This window comes from Podospora pseudocomata, chromosome 4, assembly GCF_035222375.1.
Source record: "Podospora pseudocomata strain CBS 415.72m chromosome 4, whole genome shotgun sequence".
Classification (NCBI taxonomy): Eukaryota; Fungi; Ascomycota; class Sordariomycetes; order Sordariales; family Podosporaceae; genus Podospora; species Podospora pseudocomata.
The window spans coordinates 3,379,084-3,395,970 of NC_085888.1; the positions used below are offsets into that span (position 1 = coordinate 3,379,084).

Sequence of the window (16,887 nt, forward strand, 5' to 3'; positions counted from 1 at the left end):
GGCAACGGGAGCGCGTGTTTCAGGACTGGAAAGAAGTATCGAGCGCAGAAGCAAGAATAGCTAATAGAATAGCATTGTGATGGGGAAGGGAATGAAAGACTGATAATAGACGATATCCCCAACATTTGATTATCATCACAGTGCCATCTTCGACATCACCACCATCCATACCACATACACACCATCAACAATAACGTGAATCGAAACAGTCAACCAAAATGTCTTCCTCCCGCCTCCACACCATTCACGCCCTCCTCGACGGCTACTCTTCCCTCTCCGTCGACAAGATGACCGAGCGTCTCTCCAACGACTTCACCCACCACGTCCTCCCCGCCAGCCTTGACATGCCCCTCCGAAACAGAGACGAGTTCGCCCACCACGCCGGCGAGATCTTTTCCATCTTTCACACCTTCCACATGGTCCCTCTCACCATGTTTGAGGACGACAGGCAAAACATGGTCGTCATCAACGCCAGAATGGAGGGCATCCTCAAGAACGGCGCCGAGTGGGTCAACGAGTGCGTCCTGATGGTGCGTCTGTCGAGGGACGGCCAGCAGGTCGTGGCCATCGAGGAGTTTGTCGACAGCTTCAAGGCCGTGGAGATGAAGAAGAGACATGCGCCCACGATGAATGTCCGCAGCACCGATATGGCTGGCAGCGCCAAGGAGGCCTTGTTTAGAAGTGTGGCTTTGTCTACTTGAGTTTCTTCCTGCAGCACATCTTCTTCCTTCAATTCAATCGTGGGGGACTTTGTTTGCCGGAGTCTGATGAGCTTATGATAGACATTATTTTCGCTTTGTACTTGCTTCTTTCCGCAGCATTTATCTTCTCATTTTTCATTATTTCTTGAATTATACGTTGGTGGCATTTCTTCAGTGGGAACAAGAGCGGGTTTGATCGAAACATTGACCACAGAACTCTGGCTCTTTGATAATTCCGTCTTTATGTGGCTTGTTACAACTTTTAAGCCCCAGTTTCTTGCGGGCTCATGGTTTCATCGTAGCATTTTTAATAGATTGGTGTCAGCAATTGATATAAACCCTTTGAGTTTGTTCCACTTGACGACATAAACAATACCACTCCACTCCCCAGACCCCTCTTTACCTTTGAATCTCTTGACCAATAATACCCTTTACACATCCAATCTACACAATGACCCCCTTCACCGGCACCTCCTTCGCCCCCAAACTCTGCCACAGCCCCAAACTCCCCGCCACAAGCGGCATCAACGCCCTCACCAAGTTCAACTTGATCCACCTCCTAGCATAATACTCTGCCAAACTCACATCCACTCCCCCCTTCCCCTTACTCCCCGCCCCCTCGACAATCCCATCAGTCCTCTTGTTCCCCCCATCCACCACCTCTACCGCACTCAGCCCCTCCAACTTCGCATTCAGCGGCTGCATGTTCAAGGCGCTATGAACAACAGTAACCAAGTGACACAGCGCGCAAACCCCCCAAATCTTCCAATTCCCCCTCTCCACCTGCCCATGCGCAGGCACGAGCGCGGTATGCCACCCGTTCTCCGCCGCCATGGCCGAGGCATATCTCCAGGCCGAGAAGGCAGTGTACCCATACCCGAGGATGCCAAGGGTAGAGATGGGCCGGAAGAACACATTGCCTACCTGCCAGAAGACGGGCCACTGGCGACCCAAGAGGCGGGCGGCGCGGGGGTGGTCGGGGGAGGATGGGCGGGGGAAGTCAATCAGGAGCGCGGGCACGCCCATGAAGGACTGCGTGATTGCGTTGCCGAGGAGGATGAAGGAGAAGGCGATTGTTGTGCCGGCTATGGCGTCCGGGGTGGGGAGGCTGACCATTTTGCCTGTGTGTGTGTGTGTGTGTGTGTGTGTGTGTGTGTGTGTGTGTGTGTGTGTGTGTGTGTGTGTGTGTGTGTGTGTGTGTGTGTGTGTGTGTGTGTGTGTGTGTGTGTGTGTGTGTGTATGGGTGTGTGTGTGTGTGTGTGTGTGTGCGTTTGTGTGGATGAGACGATGAGAAAGAAAGAGGAGGGGAAAACGAGGGCGTCGTGAAGTTGAAAACTGAGATTTTGAGGGCAAAAAGGGGTAAATACTACACTAGGCTGAAGACTCAAAAACGAACCGACGACATCATTGACGTCAATCCCGGGAGGAGCCTGACACGTTGTTTATGCTGTCGGTCTCGGCTGTTTACCACGCAATGTCTTGGGAGTCAGTCACGGCTTCAATGTTTGTGGAAGTGTCTTGGCAGTGTTTTGGTGAAAAGTGATGTGCAATGGCGCTCATTATTACTGGTCTGGACCTCCGATGGGGAAGACATGTCTACTCTCACCAAATCAAATGTCATGAAGACGGGAGCAGCTCCCCTCTCCAAGCTGCCTACCTACCTTGTCTGCCTTGCTCCCGAGTCAGGAAAGCTTAGCTCGATCCGGCGCCTGCCATGCTCCTGTCCAACATACCTAGCGTCCGGCCCGAGTCGTACAGGATGGAAACAGCTTGCCAGTAGGCCCAACCTTAACTCCAGGCCGGCCTTCATTGTCTTTCGCATCGTTAGTCTATCATCCCACGATACCTTTCTGTCACGTTGGCCTCCGGGCCATTCTCCTCTGTTCAGACTATTATATCGTCTTTTAATTGATAACCTAGAATATCGTCCGACAAAACACTCGATCCCAGAATCCAAGTTACAAATGTCCAAAGAATCCTCCCAATCCTCCCTTCTAACAGCACCCAGCTGGGCAAGCAAGTATCCAGCTCGCCAGTTCGAACAAAACCTATGCCTACAAAGAGAAATTCTAATAACGCCTCATGATCCGACATTAACTGTCTATATCCAACGTGGGTATGCTATACCTGCGGCCCGTAAGAGTTTACCCTTCTGATCTGTATTGAGGCTTCGTCCTTCTTCTCTGCAAGGACATCAAACAGACCATTGTCTGGCACAATTGCAGTCTGCTGTGCTACCCTCGCTTCCTGGAAGAACTTGGCTCTCTCGGCACGATCTCGCGCATCTGACTCGGCCCAAAGACGGAGTGCTTCCTCTTTTCTCTTCTCGCTTCTGGGCTCAAATGACATCTGGAAAGGATCTGGCTTGATGATGAGCAGCGAGTTGGACTTGTCAAGCGGTACGGGATGGTTCATCCCAGTCGCTGGGTTATGCTTGGGCTTGAGGTTGAAGGTCCATGCCAAGGCACCGCAAGCAACGATCAACTCGTCTTGGGTGAGTGACATGCCGAGACATTGGCGCTGGCCCCATCCGAACGATGTCATGCCCTTGATGGTTGGGAACTGTGTCAGGGGCGCTTGGAAGGTTGGCCAGCCAGGTTCCAACCAGCGTTCGGGCCGGAAGTTGTCAGGGTCAGGATACTTCTTGGGGTTGCGGAGGAATGCCCTGAAGAGTCATTAGCTTGTGCCCACAGTTTTCAAGCGCCGATTCAATGGCTTACCAGTCCAGGGGTAAGAGGCGGGTGCCCTTGGGAATGAAGTAGCCGTTATAAACATCGTCCGCCTCCGTCTCGTGGGCGACACCTGTCGGGACATTGGGCTTCCACCGCATAGTCTCCTTGATGCAAGCTCTCAAGATGGGTAGGTTAGGCGCATCTTCCAACGTAGGCATGCGCCCCTCACACTTTTCGTCAATCTCTTTCTGCACGGCGGCTTGCCATTCCGGATAGTGAACCATGGTAACCAGCCAGTACGAAAGCGGTCCGGCGACGGTGAAGATGCCGACCAGCGCGAGCATTCCAATAACGCAAGAGGCTTCATAATCACCAGAGATGTTGGTCTTCAACGAGGTCTTCTCAATGAACTGTCGTGTCCAGCAATTGCGGACCCGACCACCCTGTGCCATCTTGTCACGGGTTGTGAGGTATCGCTCCTGCCACCATGCCGACTGCTCATCATGACGCTTGCGCTCCGCCTTCTTCCATGGGTTCATGAACATGGGCAGATGCCACAGCGGGGTGAGGACATTGGTAATAGGGCCAGCGGGGGACATCTGTCGGAGTAAACCCCAAGCACTCTTGGTGCAGTAAGTGCTCAGAGAGGGATCATCCCAAGTGAGCTGGCACATGACTTTGGCAGTCATATCCTCGAGCGAAGCTTGGAAATTGTCTGGGTTCTGGATCAAGTTGGCCATCCAGCGCTTCGCCTCGTGATACATCACACCGTTGTACTTGACGTTGGTGGCCTCGGTGATGTAGGCATGGGTGAGCTTTCTTTGGCGAGCCCAGTATTCTGCACGACCGTGTTAATCAGAGCAGGCTCGACGTGATAGAGCGAGGCAATGCTTACTGTTCCTGCCCATCAAGGGAAGGTATTCCATGGAGCCCTCGGAGCTCTTCGAGTCAAACAGCGACTGAATGTTTGGCCGATCCGAATTGTACTTGGCCCGCTTGACCAACAAGTCCTCGGCAACCGTTTCGTCGGTAATGACCAGGACGTTGACGCCGAGCATCTGAGTTCGGTAGAAGCCGCCAGCTCCGTGCTTGTCCGCCCACTCTTTGAACTTGAGCCACATGAAGTTTATAGGCAAGTCATGAATTCTGCCAATATAAGGAAGTTGTGTTGGGCCGGGCGGTCCGTTGGGATCGTTAATCTTTTGAAATTCTTTGATAAGATGTACCACTGTTGCCACCAAAAGGACAAGGGCCAGGAGGCCCGCGGTAACGAGCTGCATGGTACGGTACGTGACGAGTAGCGGTGTTGAGTCGCGAAGTTGGTATGTTGAGTAAACGAATGACGAAAAAACGGTAAGCGGTGCAAACTAAAGCTCTGAAGAACGAGATGGAACGACTTGTGGGAGAGCCGATGGGAAGACCAGAGCCCTCTATGTAAGCTGGCGAAAGGACTTTGATTGTTTTGAAGTGTGCACAGCCATACAATAGACAGAAGCTCACCTCTGAGATGGCACTGACCACGAGCAGCAGTCTGTCGCTTGTGCCTTGACTAGCGTGTCGAGATGCGCATACACTTGCGCACAATCAACGTATCCGTGGGTAGCACTACCCTGTGGTCGGAACTATGGTGTGGCAATTGCTGCTTTTGCTGGTGTCCTTGCGGAAGAACCACGGGGAACTGAAACCCGCGCAACTCGATACTTTCTCGGGAGAAGTTTGACTACTGTTGATCAAGGCGGCTAGGAGCGGAGGTCTCTCCAGGCGTTGTTCTGCTGTGTGTAGCAGTTCTATCGTCTAAGGGCTCTCTTGATGCGTGGAACAGCTCTCCAATTCACTCGGTGGGCTACCTATCACACAAGCATGTTGCCTAGATACCGCTGTCATAGGCCGTCTGCTGTGATGTTTGGTATCCACCGAGTGCCCTGTGTCCGGAGACGATGTCTGTTTTCCAGTGTGTCTATTTTTGCTGCTGCAAGCAGGGACTTTTCTCGCCACAGAACATAAACAAAGTGATGCTATTGCACGCAGCATGGTGGTGCGTGACACCACCGAGGACATGATGATGGGAGCATCAGGGCACGTCTCCTAGCTCTCCTGCATACAGGAGAACCCTGATCGCCCTTGGGGCGTTTTCTGACGTTGCTCGCTGACAGGTCATGCACTTTGATGTATGCTGCATGTTGCCAAACAGGACTGAAATGGCAACCGGTCGCTTGGCAACACCTTCTTGGTTGGCCTCGCAATGTGCGAGTCGACTCTTGGGACTTTGACACCTCCAGGTTGCGCGAAATAGCAGTGATGAGGGCCGAGGCAGCTAGAGAGGGTTGGGCTGGTCCGCCGAATGTTGGGAAACCTAGCCGCGCGCTGGCGCAGTGAATTTGGAATTCCAGCAATGAGCCTCGAACTGGTGCATGTGCTATCACACCCGATTCCATTTGGTAGGAGTAATCGTCCGATACCCGCCACCACCCTTCCGCCACCGGTCTAACTCTTGCCATCTATTCATAACCCAGACTGGACGGTCGATTAGCTTTGACCGTGCTCATTAATCCCATGCCCAAGTTGCGTCGGCCATAGCAACCGCGTGAGGCAGTTCCATCCGAATTATACGGCCCTGAAAAGGACAAGTCGATCCGCCACTCATCGAGACTTTCCTAGGCCAGCCTAGGAGCTCAGCCAGCCGTTTATCCATACACCAAGTTTCAAAGATCAGAATTTGCGGTCATGTTGGCTCTTTTCGTTGGGGGCGCTCCTGACAATTAGTCTGCTCGGTCGCCAGAAGCGTGTAATCAGACGACGAGAAATCACAACTGTGACAACAGATGTAAATACTGCCATCATGCCCGTCACTGGGAGAAAGCCGTCTTGGCCTGCATTCCCGTGCCTTGGTCTGCAGTCAATCGAACTGTTGGCTTGCTGAGAATTACAACACTGGTTTTCAGCTGCTAAGCTTTCATCATGCCTTTCATCGACGACGGCGAGTCCAGGCCCGTGGGCTCGTATCCGAACAGCGGCATCGATGTTCTGATCGTCGGCACCGGCCTTGCGGGCCTCACGGCGGCTATCGAGTGTGTGAGAAAGGGACACAACGTCCGGGTTCTGGAGAGAAATGACGACATCAACACTGCCGGTACGCTCCCTGTATTCCCTCCCACCACTGGACCATTCTGCTGACATTTGTATTCCAGGCGACATGTACTTTATGGGCCTGTCAGCGACCAAGTTCTTCAAGCACTGGCCTGAGATGGCCAAGGAGTTTGACGAGATCTCTCTGCATAACTGCTGGATCGAGACTTTCAAGCACGATGGCGACCAGATGATCACACCTCTCAAAGTGTCCGACCGGCTTCGGGATGCAGGTCTGGATCCTGACACACCTCCTGGGACGTTTCAAATGCGCCCCCTTGTGTACAAGATGTACGTCCGCCAGGTCGAGAAGCTAGGCGTCAAAATTCAGTTTGGAAAGCGAGTGGTAGAGTACTGGGAGGACGAGTCTCGAGGCAAGGCTGGCGTGGTTACCGACAAGGGCGAGAGATATGAAGCCGATGTCGTGATTGCTGCAGATGGTGTTGGGTCGAAGAGCCAGAAGCTCGTGGGAGGCCAAGTGCGAGCCATGAAATCAGGCAGGGCCATGTGGCGAGCTGCATTCCCGATACACCATGTCGATAAGAATCCTGAAGTGAAGGAGTTCTTCAAAATGATCAAGGGAGAATCTGGGGAGGAGCCGATTGTGCGAACCTGGCTTGGGTAAGTGTCACTCGATGTTCTGTGCCACAGGCAAAAAATGCTCACCTGTAGCAAGCCCAGGAACATATGCCATGACCCTCACGCGTCCGGACACCATGATTTGGGTCATGAACCACGATGTTACTGGCTCCGAGAAGGAATCGTGGAACCACACCATCGACGCCCAGGAGGTACTGGACAACATGGACAAGGGCGTCGGGCCAAAGCCATGGGCACCAATGTTCAAGGAGCTGATTAAACTGACACCTCCCAACACCATCGTTAATTTCGAGCTGTTTTGGAGAAATCCGCAACCCAAGTGGGCATCTCCCGGGGCTCGTGTCATCAACATTGGCGATGCAGCCCATTCCTTTCTCCCCGCGTCTGGAAACGGCGCCACTCAGGCCATTGAAGATGCTATCTCGCTGGCCTCCTGCCTTCAGATCGGCGGCAAAGAAAACATCCCGCAGTCTGTCAGAGCTCACGTCCGCATGCGCTTCATCCGGAATGCATGTGCGCAAAAGCTGGGTTTCAGCAACGCCGAGCTGCTGCAGGATACCGACTGGACCAAGGTCAAGCTGGACCCGCGCGTGGCCCAACCCAAGCTCCCCAGCTGGGTCTGGGGACACGATCCCGAGAAGTATGCCTACGAGGTGTACGATCGCGTGGTCGAGAGCATGAGGCGTGGTGTACCGTTCGACGAGGATGACAGCATCCCACCAAACTACCCGGCCGGGTACAAGTACGAGCCGTGGAGCATCGAAGACATCATGGAGGACATGAAGAACGGCAAGTCGATCGAGCTTGGGTCGGGCAACTGGGACTAGGAGATGGATAGATATTCGTGTTCTTTTCCGGAGTGCGTCGCATGTTTGTTTGGCCTGAAGATTGGGCACCTATTTTTCCTGTGTTTAGATTCTGTACAATGCCATGAGCGAATGCCGTGATAATGCTACTCGAGTATCTAACCTGCGCATTGATACCATTGACACGGCCATTCCAGGTGTGATCACCAATCGGTAGAGAAAAAAAAGACAAAAGGTATGATGTGCTTGGACAGCAAAATGGAATGGAGTTGAAATTTAGCAGCGCAAGAGCGCACCTTCCTCCTCAACGCTCCAGCCTAAACTGCGGCACCAGATAGGGCCTCTCCACGCCTTCCCACAGTCCAAACTGGCAAGTGCCACTGGCCGAGCACATTCCCCCGATATTTCTCTCTCCATCAAAATTGAACTTTTGTGTCGCCACATGAACCCCCGAGATCCAATCATGTCGCAGGTGCAGCATAAAGTTATTCAACAACGACGCCCCCTCTCCGCTCGCCGTCGGCTTGAGCAACTGGAAGCTCCATTCCCCCACTCTCTTTGACTTTGGCTTGATCAAACAGTCCGTGTTCTTTCTCGTCCAGGCAATGTCCTCCCCTTCACCAAATGTCCACCGAGTGCCGCACTGGACAGTGGTGTTGTTGAACTCGATATCGGTGAAGCTGACATTGAAGAAGGAATAGATCGAGCTCCCTGGTCGACCTGAGGGAGCAAATGTCGACAGGCTGTCTATCACCAGAGGCTTGAGAGGAGGCTTTACCGGTCGATCCAGTTTCTGGGCCGAGGGAATGCCTGCAGCCACAGTGACAAGTGAGAGCAATACCTGGAATTTCATACTGCTGTTTGTCCCGGTAAGGGATTCAGTTTGGGTCTTTGGGGAACAAGATGCTAACAACTTTGGTGCTGGATAGCTGATAGAATTTATATTCAGCCCACCGTCTCTGGAATGCATTGTCTCAATTCGATGCCACGCACCTATTCTATTTCTAGTTCTTCGTCTACCACCCACCTGACAGCGGTTAAACTTTCTAATGATTACTTTTCGCTTATTCCATCCTGTCCCATGATTCCGTGCCGGAGACACCGAATCTGGAACTGCTGGAGCTCGACTTCATAATTTAAGCATCTCGCATAGGTTGTGCCGACTGCATAGGTATACTTATGCAGTGAGCCCCTTATGTTTGTGCCACATCCAGCTACCACCTCCACCTCAATCAACATCCTCATCCTCATCATGGAAGAACCTCAATATCGCCCCCGCTGCCACCTCTCCATCGTGCTCTAAATCCGCCGTATCCCCCGCCTGGTCCGCCGCCTCCTGATCATCAATACTCCCCGCCTCAACCCTCATCTCAATCTGCCTTTTGACCATCTCCTCATCAAACGCCAAGTGCGCCTGGGTAGTAAACATCTTTCCCTTGATGTACACCCCTTGTACCTCGGTATGGTCCGACTTGCCCCAGACATGCACCCTCGTCCCCTTTGGTAGCAGCCCCTGCGCGGACTCTACCGTGGGGGGAGCAACAACATGATCCTGATGCATCTGGTGCAAGTGCACATGGTCATCATCCGTCCGGAAGAGCTTCTGGCCAATGGGCGTCAGCTCAATCTTGGAATGGCCCAGCTCCCAGTCGCCTTTTGGCGAGGGCCGCACTTCGGCACCGAGAAGGCGGCAGAGGAGCTGATGACCAAAGCAGACGCCCGAGAAATGCATTTTGGGATGGTTTTGCCATAGCTCTGTTTTATATCATGAGCATCCATTCAATGGTTGGGGGACAACGCTTCAAGACCCACCTCTCAACAACTTCAACAGGTCCAGAATCCACGGATCATCACCATGCGCATCATACACGCTCCCCGTGATCAGCAGCGCGTCGCAACCCTCAAAATCCTCGTACTTGGGCATCGTTCCCCCCTTTTCCGGAATCACAAACCACCTGTCCGTCTCAATCCCCAACGGAGGGTCATGCGCCTTGCCGGCATTGGTGAAGTGGTTGTGCAGAATCTCGCCAAAGGTCGTCTTTCCAGGTATCTTTTTGGTCTCCTTATGGGGTTCGTCCGTCTCGAGGACCATCATCCTGACAGTGGGGGCATCCTGACCCTTTGGGTGGGCCGTCACTTCGTCCCGATGTTCTGGTTCGCTGTGGGGTGCCATGTTATGTTTTTGAATAATGGTGTGGTAAGATCGGTGATTTGATGTCCCTTATGACAGGCTAAAACTGTTTTTTTTGTCAATATTAATTCAGAATTGCTAAATGTCCAGGCTTCATCGTGGCTTTTTGACCCTCTTCCAAGAGCTGATGTGCCCTGTTTTGGAACAATGAACAAACATCTCCACAATGACGGCATTCACTTGGCGTACGGTTGTTGGACGCTTGACAGCGGCAAAATCTCCAAAAAAAAAAAAACAAACAAAAAGGGAACTTGCTTCGGCTAACTATTCAATCCTAACCGTCGGAATGCAGATGACCCAATCGTAGGGAGCTAACGAGTCGAACTGCAATAGTGTGTGTGGAGCAAGGTACAACCCCACCTGACTCAGCCTTCCGACCTCTGCCCTGGTGAGAGTGGGCAAGGACTTCGGCCTACGACTTCACCTTTGATACTACTTCCGCGTGATGATGGCTTCAGTAGTGGGACTGAGTGTCTGAGAGCTCGGGACTCGGCCTTCGGCCTTGTTGTGGATATTATGGTGCTCTATGGATCTTGGGAGTATATATTGGTTTGATTTTCTACGCTCTTTTTCACTTGATATTTCCTTTGTCTGGTAGATGAATGTACTCCTACACTTTGGCTCATTTCGGCCTGCACAGTGTGGCATCAGCCAGCGCCGTGTTAACCGCGCCAAGAAGAGACTTCTCTACGGATTCCACACGGTCAGTCAAAGATGACTAAAACACCAAGAAAACACCAAGACTATCATCAACTCCAAATCTCAGGCCACACGTTTCCAAGCAAATGCGCTCTCATCCCCATCCTCATAAACCCCATTCCGATCAAACACCCAAACAAATTCCTCAAACGGCCTGCCTGACCCTCTTCGACCCCTAAACACCAGCTCGAAATCTCGAATATTCAATCTATTGTTTCCGCCTACACCAAGAGGTACCAAGTCTCTCATCGGCATGGCAAACGTCATGGTCACCTCTGAAGAGACCGCACAGCAATCATGTCTGGCTCTCAGTGGGTATTCAAACCCTTTTCCATACAGTTGAAATCTCAAAGACCCTCCAGCATGCCCCTGAATCTCAGCAAACACACCCGGGACCAATCGGAATCTCCCCACACAGCCCGCAAAGTCTTCCGCACGTGCAAGTTGGGAATACTCCCGTTCAAGCCTTGTCTCGTAGAGAGCCAAATCCCGTATGTAACTGCCTTTAATGTGTCGGACCACAGTGTCAAGGTTTGCGCACAAGGTTTGAAGTGCGCGAGGGTCGGTCGCTTTCCGTGCCAAAGCATCAGCCAGAAACATGCACGCGATATTGGCTGCGTCAAGGTAAAAGCCACGGGTGTTGCAAAGAACCACGACTGCTTGTTTGAGTGATGGAACTGACGGCAAGGAGAGGTTAGAATCCGAATTCACCCGAGTGAGGTGGACAAGTGCCAGCACATACTGAGAAAGCAGGACGAAGTGGCGCCCACCATATTCCCGCCGTGATAGAGCGCCAGCTTCTTGCCAACACCAACGCCTCCACCAATCGAAAGTTGTTGGAAAAAGTACCACAAGCGATTGGCTGTGAGAGCTCCATCATTGTGGCTGCTCCTGATGACGCTCTGAAGACGACGCGCATTGTCGCCATCCGAGCCAGGCCAACGATGTTTCAAGTCGCAAGGGTTCCAAGATATGTTGGTGGTGTTCCTGTGTTCCAGTCAGAGCCTGATATCCAACATTTACTTGGAAAATATTGCCACTAACCAGCCGCCGGCATAGATGGAGTTTTCCGATTGCGTATGTGAAAGGATATGGCGCCACCAAGTGATCATGCCACGCTCGACCTCAGAGATCTTGTGGCCGAGGTCGTACCTTTGTCCTTGGAGGCTGCCGAAGACTTCAAGAAGATAGCCGAAAAACTTCAGCAAGTCCTTCGTTGAAGACACCATGCCGGCCGCCGCCCCCAGTGGAGATGGTTTAGAGCCGCGGTTGACACAGGAAACCTGGGAGGGTTCAATCAAAAGGGGTTCTGCCTTGGGACGTGTCATGCAGTTCCTCTGCCAAAGTTGATGACCTCCCGCCATCAAACCATCTACACTCACGCTGTGATATGCAACATAGCTGTTCCTGTCCTGTAGATGGTCCTGCGGAACGTCGGTAAAGGTGCTGGTCAAATGCAATGGCTGTAGAATCCTCTCTGTGACAAACTCTCCCCACGGCATCCTCGCGGTCCTTTCAACAACCTCAGCAAGCAAGGCAAAGCATTCGTTGGAGTAGTTCCTAGAATTATCGAATGTCTTCTCTGTATACTGGCTGCTTCGGGGCATGTGACGGAGGAGCGACAGGACTGGATCAATGGTCGTCCATGGAATGTGACCCTCGGGACTTTCCCAGAGGTTGGTGTACCTCAGGAACTCGGACCGGTGCGCCAAAAGATGGCCGATTGTCAGCTCAGGCTCCATCTGGTCCGACAACAGTGCGGTTCGTCCCTCAAGTTCTGGAAGGATATCCTTCACAGGTGTTTCAAAACAGATGCCATGTCTTCCGTCAGCGACAAGAATTGATATTGCAAGGCCCATAAAAGGCTTGGTCATGGATGATATGAGATATCTTGAATTCTTAGTAGGGGGCTGGTCTTCGTCAAGGGCACGGGTGCCAATATCATGGAAGGTGTAGTTCCCATCTTCCAAGAGGCCGATTGATGCACCGACGTTTCCGCTTTCCTGAAATATGGCTTCAAGAACCGTTGATGTAGATCGCAACAGGTACTCGGCTATGCTTCTCTTGCTGCATTCTTGTGAAGCTCGAGGAGCCACGGATGATTTGGGCATTCTTGATCACCTAGCTATATTGTTCTCCGATAACCGGTTAGCTGACGGTCAAGTTGGCAACCGAACGCGAAAGGAAATGTGGCACTATCAAGCCACACACACTGTACCTCTTGACAGACTCTATAGGCGTAGTCGCGAGTGATTAAACGTTGGTCAAGTCCAGTTACTTGTTGATGCACAAGCGCCTAGAGAATGTAGTGGCAGATATAGGTCGCAATCTCACTGCTCAGGATTTACTAAGGTCCCATGGGAACGTGGTTGCTTCTCTGTATGGTTCCGTCTTTGCGACAAGATCGAACGTCGAACGTCCCGGGATCCATGGCCTGATATATGGAACGGAACCTGGAGGGCTCAACGCAACGGCCATCGGAACTTCCAGGGTACATAACCCATCAGTAGCCTAAGACTGAGCAGAGCGTAGGAGCCTTTCTTCCAGACGCACAGCAGCGACCGCGGGCAGCCTGACCACTTCTGCGATGCAGTATCCTGAACAGGGAAGAAATCCTTCGGCTTTCCTCCTTGATACTCTTCAATCCGAAGCAGAGCAAGACGCCATTTTGGGCCCGGTAGACTGGAAACCTATCAGATCAGCAGCTCTCGTCCCCGGAACCCCCCTGGTATTTCCGGATGCCTGTCCGCCACACGCTTTAGCAGCAAGCTTGGGAAGCGACAGCATGAAGATTGAACCCGGCCGGATTGCCACTGTCATTTAGCTGGCGGTAAAGAAAAAAAAAGAACGGAGATGTGATCCGGTGCAGCAGGCTGCCGGGATCGAGTCCGATACGTGAGTCCTCCCCCATCCCCCCTCAACCCCCCTCAAGCTTGAGGAACCCACAAGCTGCCCTGGCCACTTCGAAGCAATCAGAAGAATTAGCCCGCGAGCGGCGGGTTGAGACATTGCAGTAGAAGCTGAGGTCTGAAGATACGGATGTAGCTCGGCGTGGGTCTTCATCGGGCGACACCAACGTTGGCAGATTAGCATGGCTTCCCCTGCCACGTTGGAGGAGAGGTTCCTATCTATGATCAAACGTCAGAAATCGGTTGGCCCCTTCTCAGCGTGCGTGTGGGTGTGTAGCAACCAGGACAACCAACGCCAAGCACCAATCCGGGACACTTTGACATTGGGCTCTCAGCTGCAGGTGGACGGACTATGAGCAGCAGGACGGACACTCGGGGTTCGCGGGACGGGAGGCGGGTAGCAAGCCGCGGGGCTCCATTGACGAGAATGTTTGCTGCTGTCAGTGGGTGAGAGCGCTGTTGGCGATAGCTCCATATCAGCACTGAGGAAAATCGAAGATATGGGAGAGCCGCGGGATTTGATATTGAGGGGTTTTGGAAAATGGGAAAAGCACCTGAGCGGGAGGCTAACCCAAAGTATTTTGACTTCCAGTGAGAGAAGAGAGGAGGATTGAGCTGACACACACTCGGCTTTAGTTCCGCCGCAATCTGATTCGCTGAGAGCCCTTTTTGAATAAGGCTCATGGCGATGGCTCTTTCCCAGCACTTGTACTTTCCAAACAAGCCCCCATAGAAGGTCGTGGGGTGATTCCAGTAGGATCGACAGTCTGCGTCATGGACTGGCCTAGCTTTCTGAGCGAGGTGCTGTTGTTGCAGTCTCTACCTGCTGGGCTTGAGAAACCCAGACGCCTTCTTCTTCCCCCTTCCCATTCCCCGAGATTCACCCATCTCTCACCGCCCCTTGTTCCCACCAAACAAACAGTGGGACACGATGGGATGACTCTCGTCCCGTTATTCATAGGTATTGTTTTGTCCATTAATTAGAGGTCTATCGATCAATACCCAATCATCACGATATGTATCAGATGATGGCATTCCTTCCTGATCAACGGGCTGGGGGGATGAACCAGGGTCATCCACCTCGTGGGATTCCTCACAAATCATGTTGCTCATTGCAATAGATACCTCCTTCTCCCCCCCCCACCCCACCCCTTCAGACCTCCTGACGACACGCAAACAATGACTTGATCCCATGCATCTAGTCCGCATCCATATGTGATAGCCAGCATCGCGTGCAGACGGGACTTCCTTGGTCAGATAGGACTTCCTAGAGATTCACAGGGCTCTATTGGCGCCAGGATTACCTGCCAAGTGCATCGAGACTGTCAGGCTCTTTTGTCCCCTTCCGATGAGGCCCGTCCATCACCATCACTTGCGTTTGGTCCCGGTCTCGAGCGTCCAGGCCCCCCAGGGCTTCCCCCTGTCCGCCCTGTGCGTCAAGGGCTGCAACTAAGGCTCGAAAGGGTATCATTGTGATGCGGAGGACATCTTGGCCGGGAATCAGCTCAGCTTCTGGTGTCTTTCAGGCCAAGATGGCCTGCCCCTCCAAGAGGTGTGATCCCCAGTCCAAGACTCATTCCCTGCCACTAACCCGCCAACATGTTTTATGGCCCTTCTGGTATTTCAGAAGCACTCTTGTCCCGATTTCGCAGATGTAAAGCACGGCAGGAAGTGGTGAGTTGAGCAGGGCTTGGTGGCAAGGTCCAAATACGAACCTGTACAAGTTGAATCGTATCTGGCGATGGTGGATGAAGGCTCAGGGGCTAATCACGGTATTCACCTCACAAATCGGGTTGTCGAGCAGCATTTCAGGCCTAGGGCCGGGAGGGAATGTGGATCAGGTTGAGGGAGCCAGGGCCGTCCCGAGGGCAGATCAAATTCAGCGCTACGTGTGCCGGAAAGCGGCTGCTCGGAAAGGCCCGAAACAAGATTGGATCCTTCCAGGCCGAGGAAGACACCCACAGGACAATACCATACTTCAAAGCAGAATCTGATTCATCAAAGACCTCAGCATCGGACTTTTGATGCCTAAACTGACATGTTCTGGCAGATCCAGAGATGAAGTCAACACCAACAAGTCTTGGAAGTGCCCAGTGACGGACATTGATCATTCCGATTACTCAGTAAGTTCTAAGTGGACACTGAGTATCAGGTAGGTTTCACCTTTGGGCGGACACTGACGAGAAGGCTTGCGTTCCCTGTAGGCAGGTGTTGAATTCAGTGTCTGAGGAGGATCAAAAGATGGTTATCAGACATTGACAGCGACCTTCAAAGCAACTCAGTGATTCCAATTTGAACTCTAAGTATGGACATAATGGTCGGGGCGTGATACCCGAGACAGGCAGGCCAGGGGTTGAACTCATGACACGGATGCCTCGCCGCTGCGCCGTGGCGCCTGCGGTGAATAATCCCATCACGGCAGAAGGATTCGCTGGACACAGGAGGCAAAGAATTGCAATGTCGATCATTTTCTATTTTTGCAGTGATCAAAGCATGTTTCCAGAGGACGTGTATAGCCGCGATGCCAAATCGGTGGTAATCAGCATTTTGTTCCCTCTTTCTCGCCACAGTACTTGAGCTTCGGTTCTTCTAGAAGCAAAAAGAAGGAAATGGTAATTCACCGTACACACACAACCCCTACGTTGATGACTGATCACAAAATAGAAGACTACAACACCCAAAAGGGACACTTGCGAGAATCCTCGACGCTCCCCTGTTTAGAACGACACGTCATACTAGAAGAATATGCGATACGCTTACTTGGCGTCATCTGAACAGATCATCTATACATCCAAGTACATAAGGTAACGAACTGTCATCTATTTGCAGCGTAGGTTACCTACCTAGGTACGCATACCTTACCTGCTGTTATGGGCCAAGGTCTGGGTAGCATGGAAGGTTAGGGCACGACGGAGTCTAACCGGTGGCTTTCCCGAAGGCCGGCCGGGTGTCCGGAAAGGTGCCATTTTCCACATGCATAAAAAAGAGTCCGGTCCCATTCAACGGACGTGTTTTCTTTTCTTCTTCCTATCAGTTGATTCAAGTATCTCTTACAGCTTGAATTTCCATCAATCGGACCAAACCCCGTATCACCTGCAGCATCTTAATATGACATATTAATACCTACCTACGTCAGGATGTTGTCTTTATTCAGGGGTTGTTCCTGATATTATACTTTCCATG

The 16,887-nt window shown here is 52.2% G+C and overlaps 7 protein-coding genes across 7 annotated transcripts; 2 read left to right on the forward strand and 5 right to left on the reverse strand.

Moving 5' to 3' along the window:
- Positions 1–218: 218 nt before the first annotated feature.
- Positions 219–701, forward strand: QC762_405325 (uncharacterized protein; the record flags this gene model as incomplete). The annotated part of the gene is made up of 1 exon (XM_062889990.1): positions 219–701. One exon carries the CDS (start codon positions 219–221, stop codon positions 699–701), a length of 483 nt encoding a protein of 160 aa, XP_062744003.1.
- Positions 702–1,145: 444 nt separating this feature from the next.
- QC762_405320 (uncharacterized protein) lies at positions 1,146–1,817 on the reverse strand (the record flags this gene model as incomplete). The annotated part of the gene is made up of 1 exon (XM_062889989.1): positions 1,146–1,817. The coding sequence occupies one exon, from the start codon at positions 1,815–1,817 to the stop codon at positions 1,146–1,148; it is 672 nt and encodes a 223-aa protein (XP_062744004.1).
- Positions 1,818–2,592: 775 nt separating this feature from the next.
- On the reverse strand, positions 2,593–4,653 carry QC762_405310 (uncharacterized protein; the record flags this gene model as incomplete). The annotated part of the gene is made up of 3 exons (XM_062889988.1): positions 2,593–3,366; positions 3,422–4,211; positions 4,269–4,653. 3 exons carry the CDS (start codon positions 4,651–4,653, stop codon positions 2,823–2,825), a joined length of 1,719 nt encoding a protein of 572 aa, XP_062744005.1. The 3' UTR covers positions 2,593–2,822.
- Positions 4,654–6,257: 1,604 nt separating this feature from the next.
- On the forward strand, positions 6,258–8,038 carry QC762_405300 (uncharacterized protein). The gene is made up of 3 exons (XM_062889987.1): positions 6,258–6,503; positions 6,562–7,120; positions 7,176–8,038. The coding sequence occupies exons 1-3, from the start codon at positions 6,332–6,334 to the stop codon at positions 7,924–7,926; spliced, it is 1,482 nt and encodes a 493-aa protein (XP_062744006.1). The 5' UTR covers positions 6,258–6,331; the 3' UTR covers positions 7,927–8,038.
- A 171-nt stretch (positions 8,039–8,209) lies between these two features.
- Positions 8,210–8,758, reverse strand: QC762_0071790 (uncharacterized protein; the record flags this gene model as incomplete). Its single annotated transcript, XM_062883752.1, has 1 exon — positions 8,210–8,758. One exon carries the CDS (start codon positions 8,756–8,758, stop codon positions 8,210–8,212), a length of 549 nt encoding a protein of 182 aa, XP_062744007.1.
- Positions 8,759–9,133: 375 nt separating this feature from the next.
- Positions 9,134–10,078, reverse strand: QC762_405290 (uncharacterized protein; the record flags this gene model as incomplete). Its single annotated transcript, XM_062889986.1, has 2 exons — positions 9,134–9,660; positions 9,718–10,078. 2 exons carry the CDS (start codon positions 10,076–10,078, stop codon positions 9,134–9,136), a joined length of 888 nt encoding a protein of 295 aa, XP_062744008.1.
- Positions 10,079–10,858: 780 nt separating this feature from the next.
- On the reverse strand, positions 10,859–13,544 carry QC762_405280 (uncharacterized protein; the record flags this gene model as incomplete). The annotated part of the gene is made up of 4 exons (XM_062889985.1): positions 13,014–13,544; positions 11,840–12,920; positions 11,538–11,782; positions 10,859–11,472 (listed from the first exon to the last, which is right to left on the reverse strand). Exons 2-4 carry the CDS (start codon positions 12,904–12,906, stop codon positions 10,859–10,861), a joined length of 1,926 nt encoding a protein of 641 aa, XP_062744009.1. The 5' UTR covers positions 12,907–12,920; positions 13,014–13,544.
- Between the last annotated feature and the right edge of the window lie 3,343 nt (positions 13,545–16,887).

Bases quoted from the DNA above. Each gene is read 5' to 3' on its own strand.
- QC762_405300 (XM_062889987.1), top strand. From the start codon at position 6,332: ATGCCTTTCATCGACGACGGCGAGTCCAGGCCCGTGGGCTCGTATCCG. The intron at 6,504-6,561 runs GTACGCTCCCTG...TTTGTATTCCAG, and splicing joins TGACGACATCAACACTGCCG to GCGACATGTACTTTATGGGC. The intron at 7,121-7,175 runs GTAAGTGTCACT...ACCTGTAGCAAG, and splicing joins ATTGTGCGAACCTGGCTTGG to CCCAGGAACATATGCCATGA.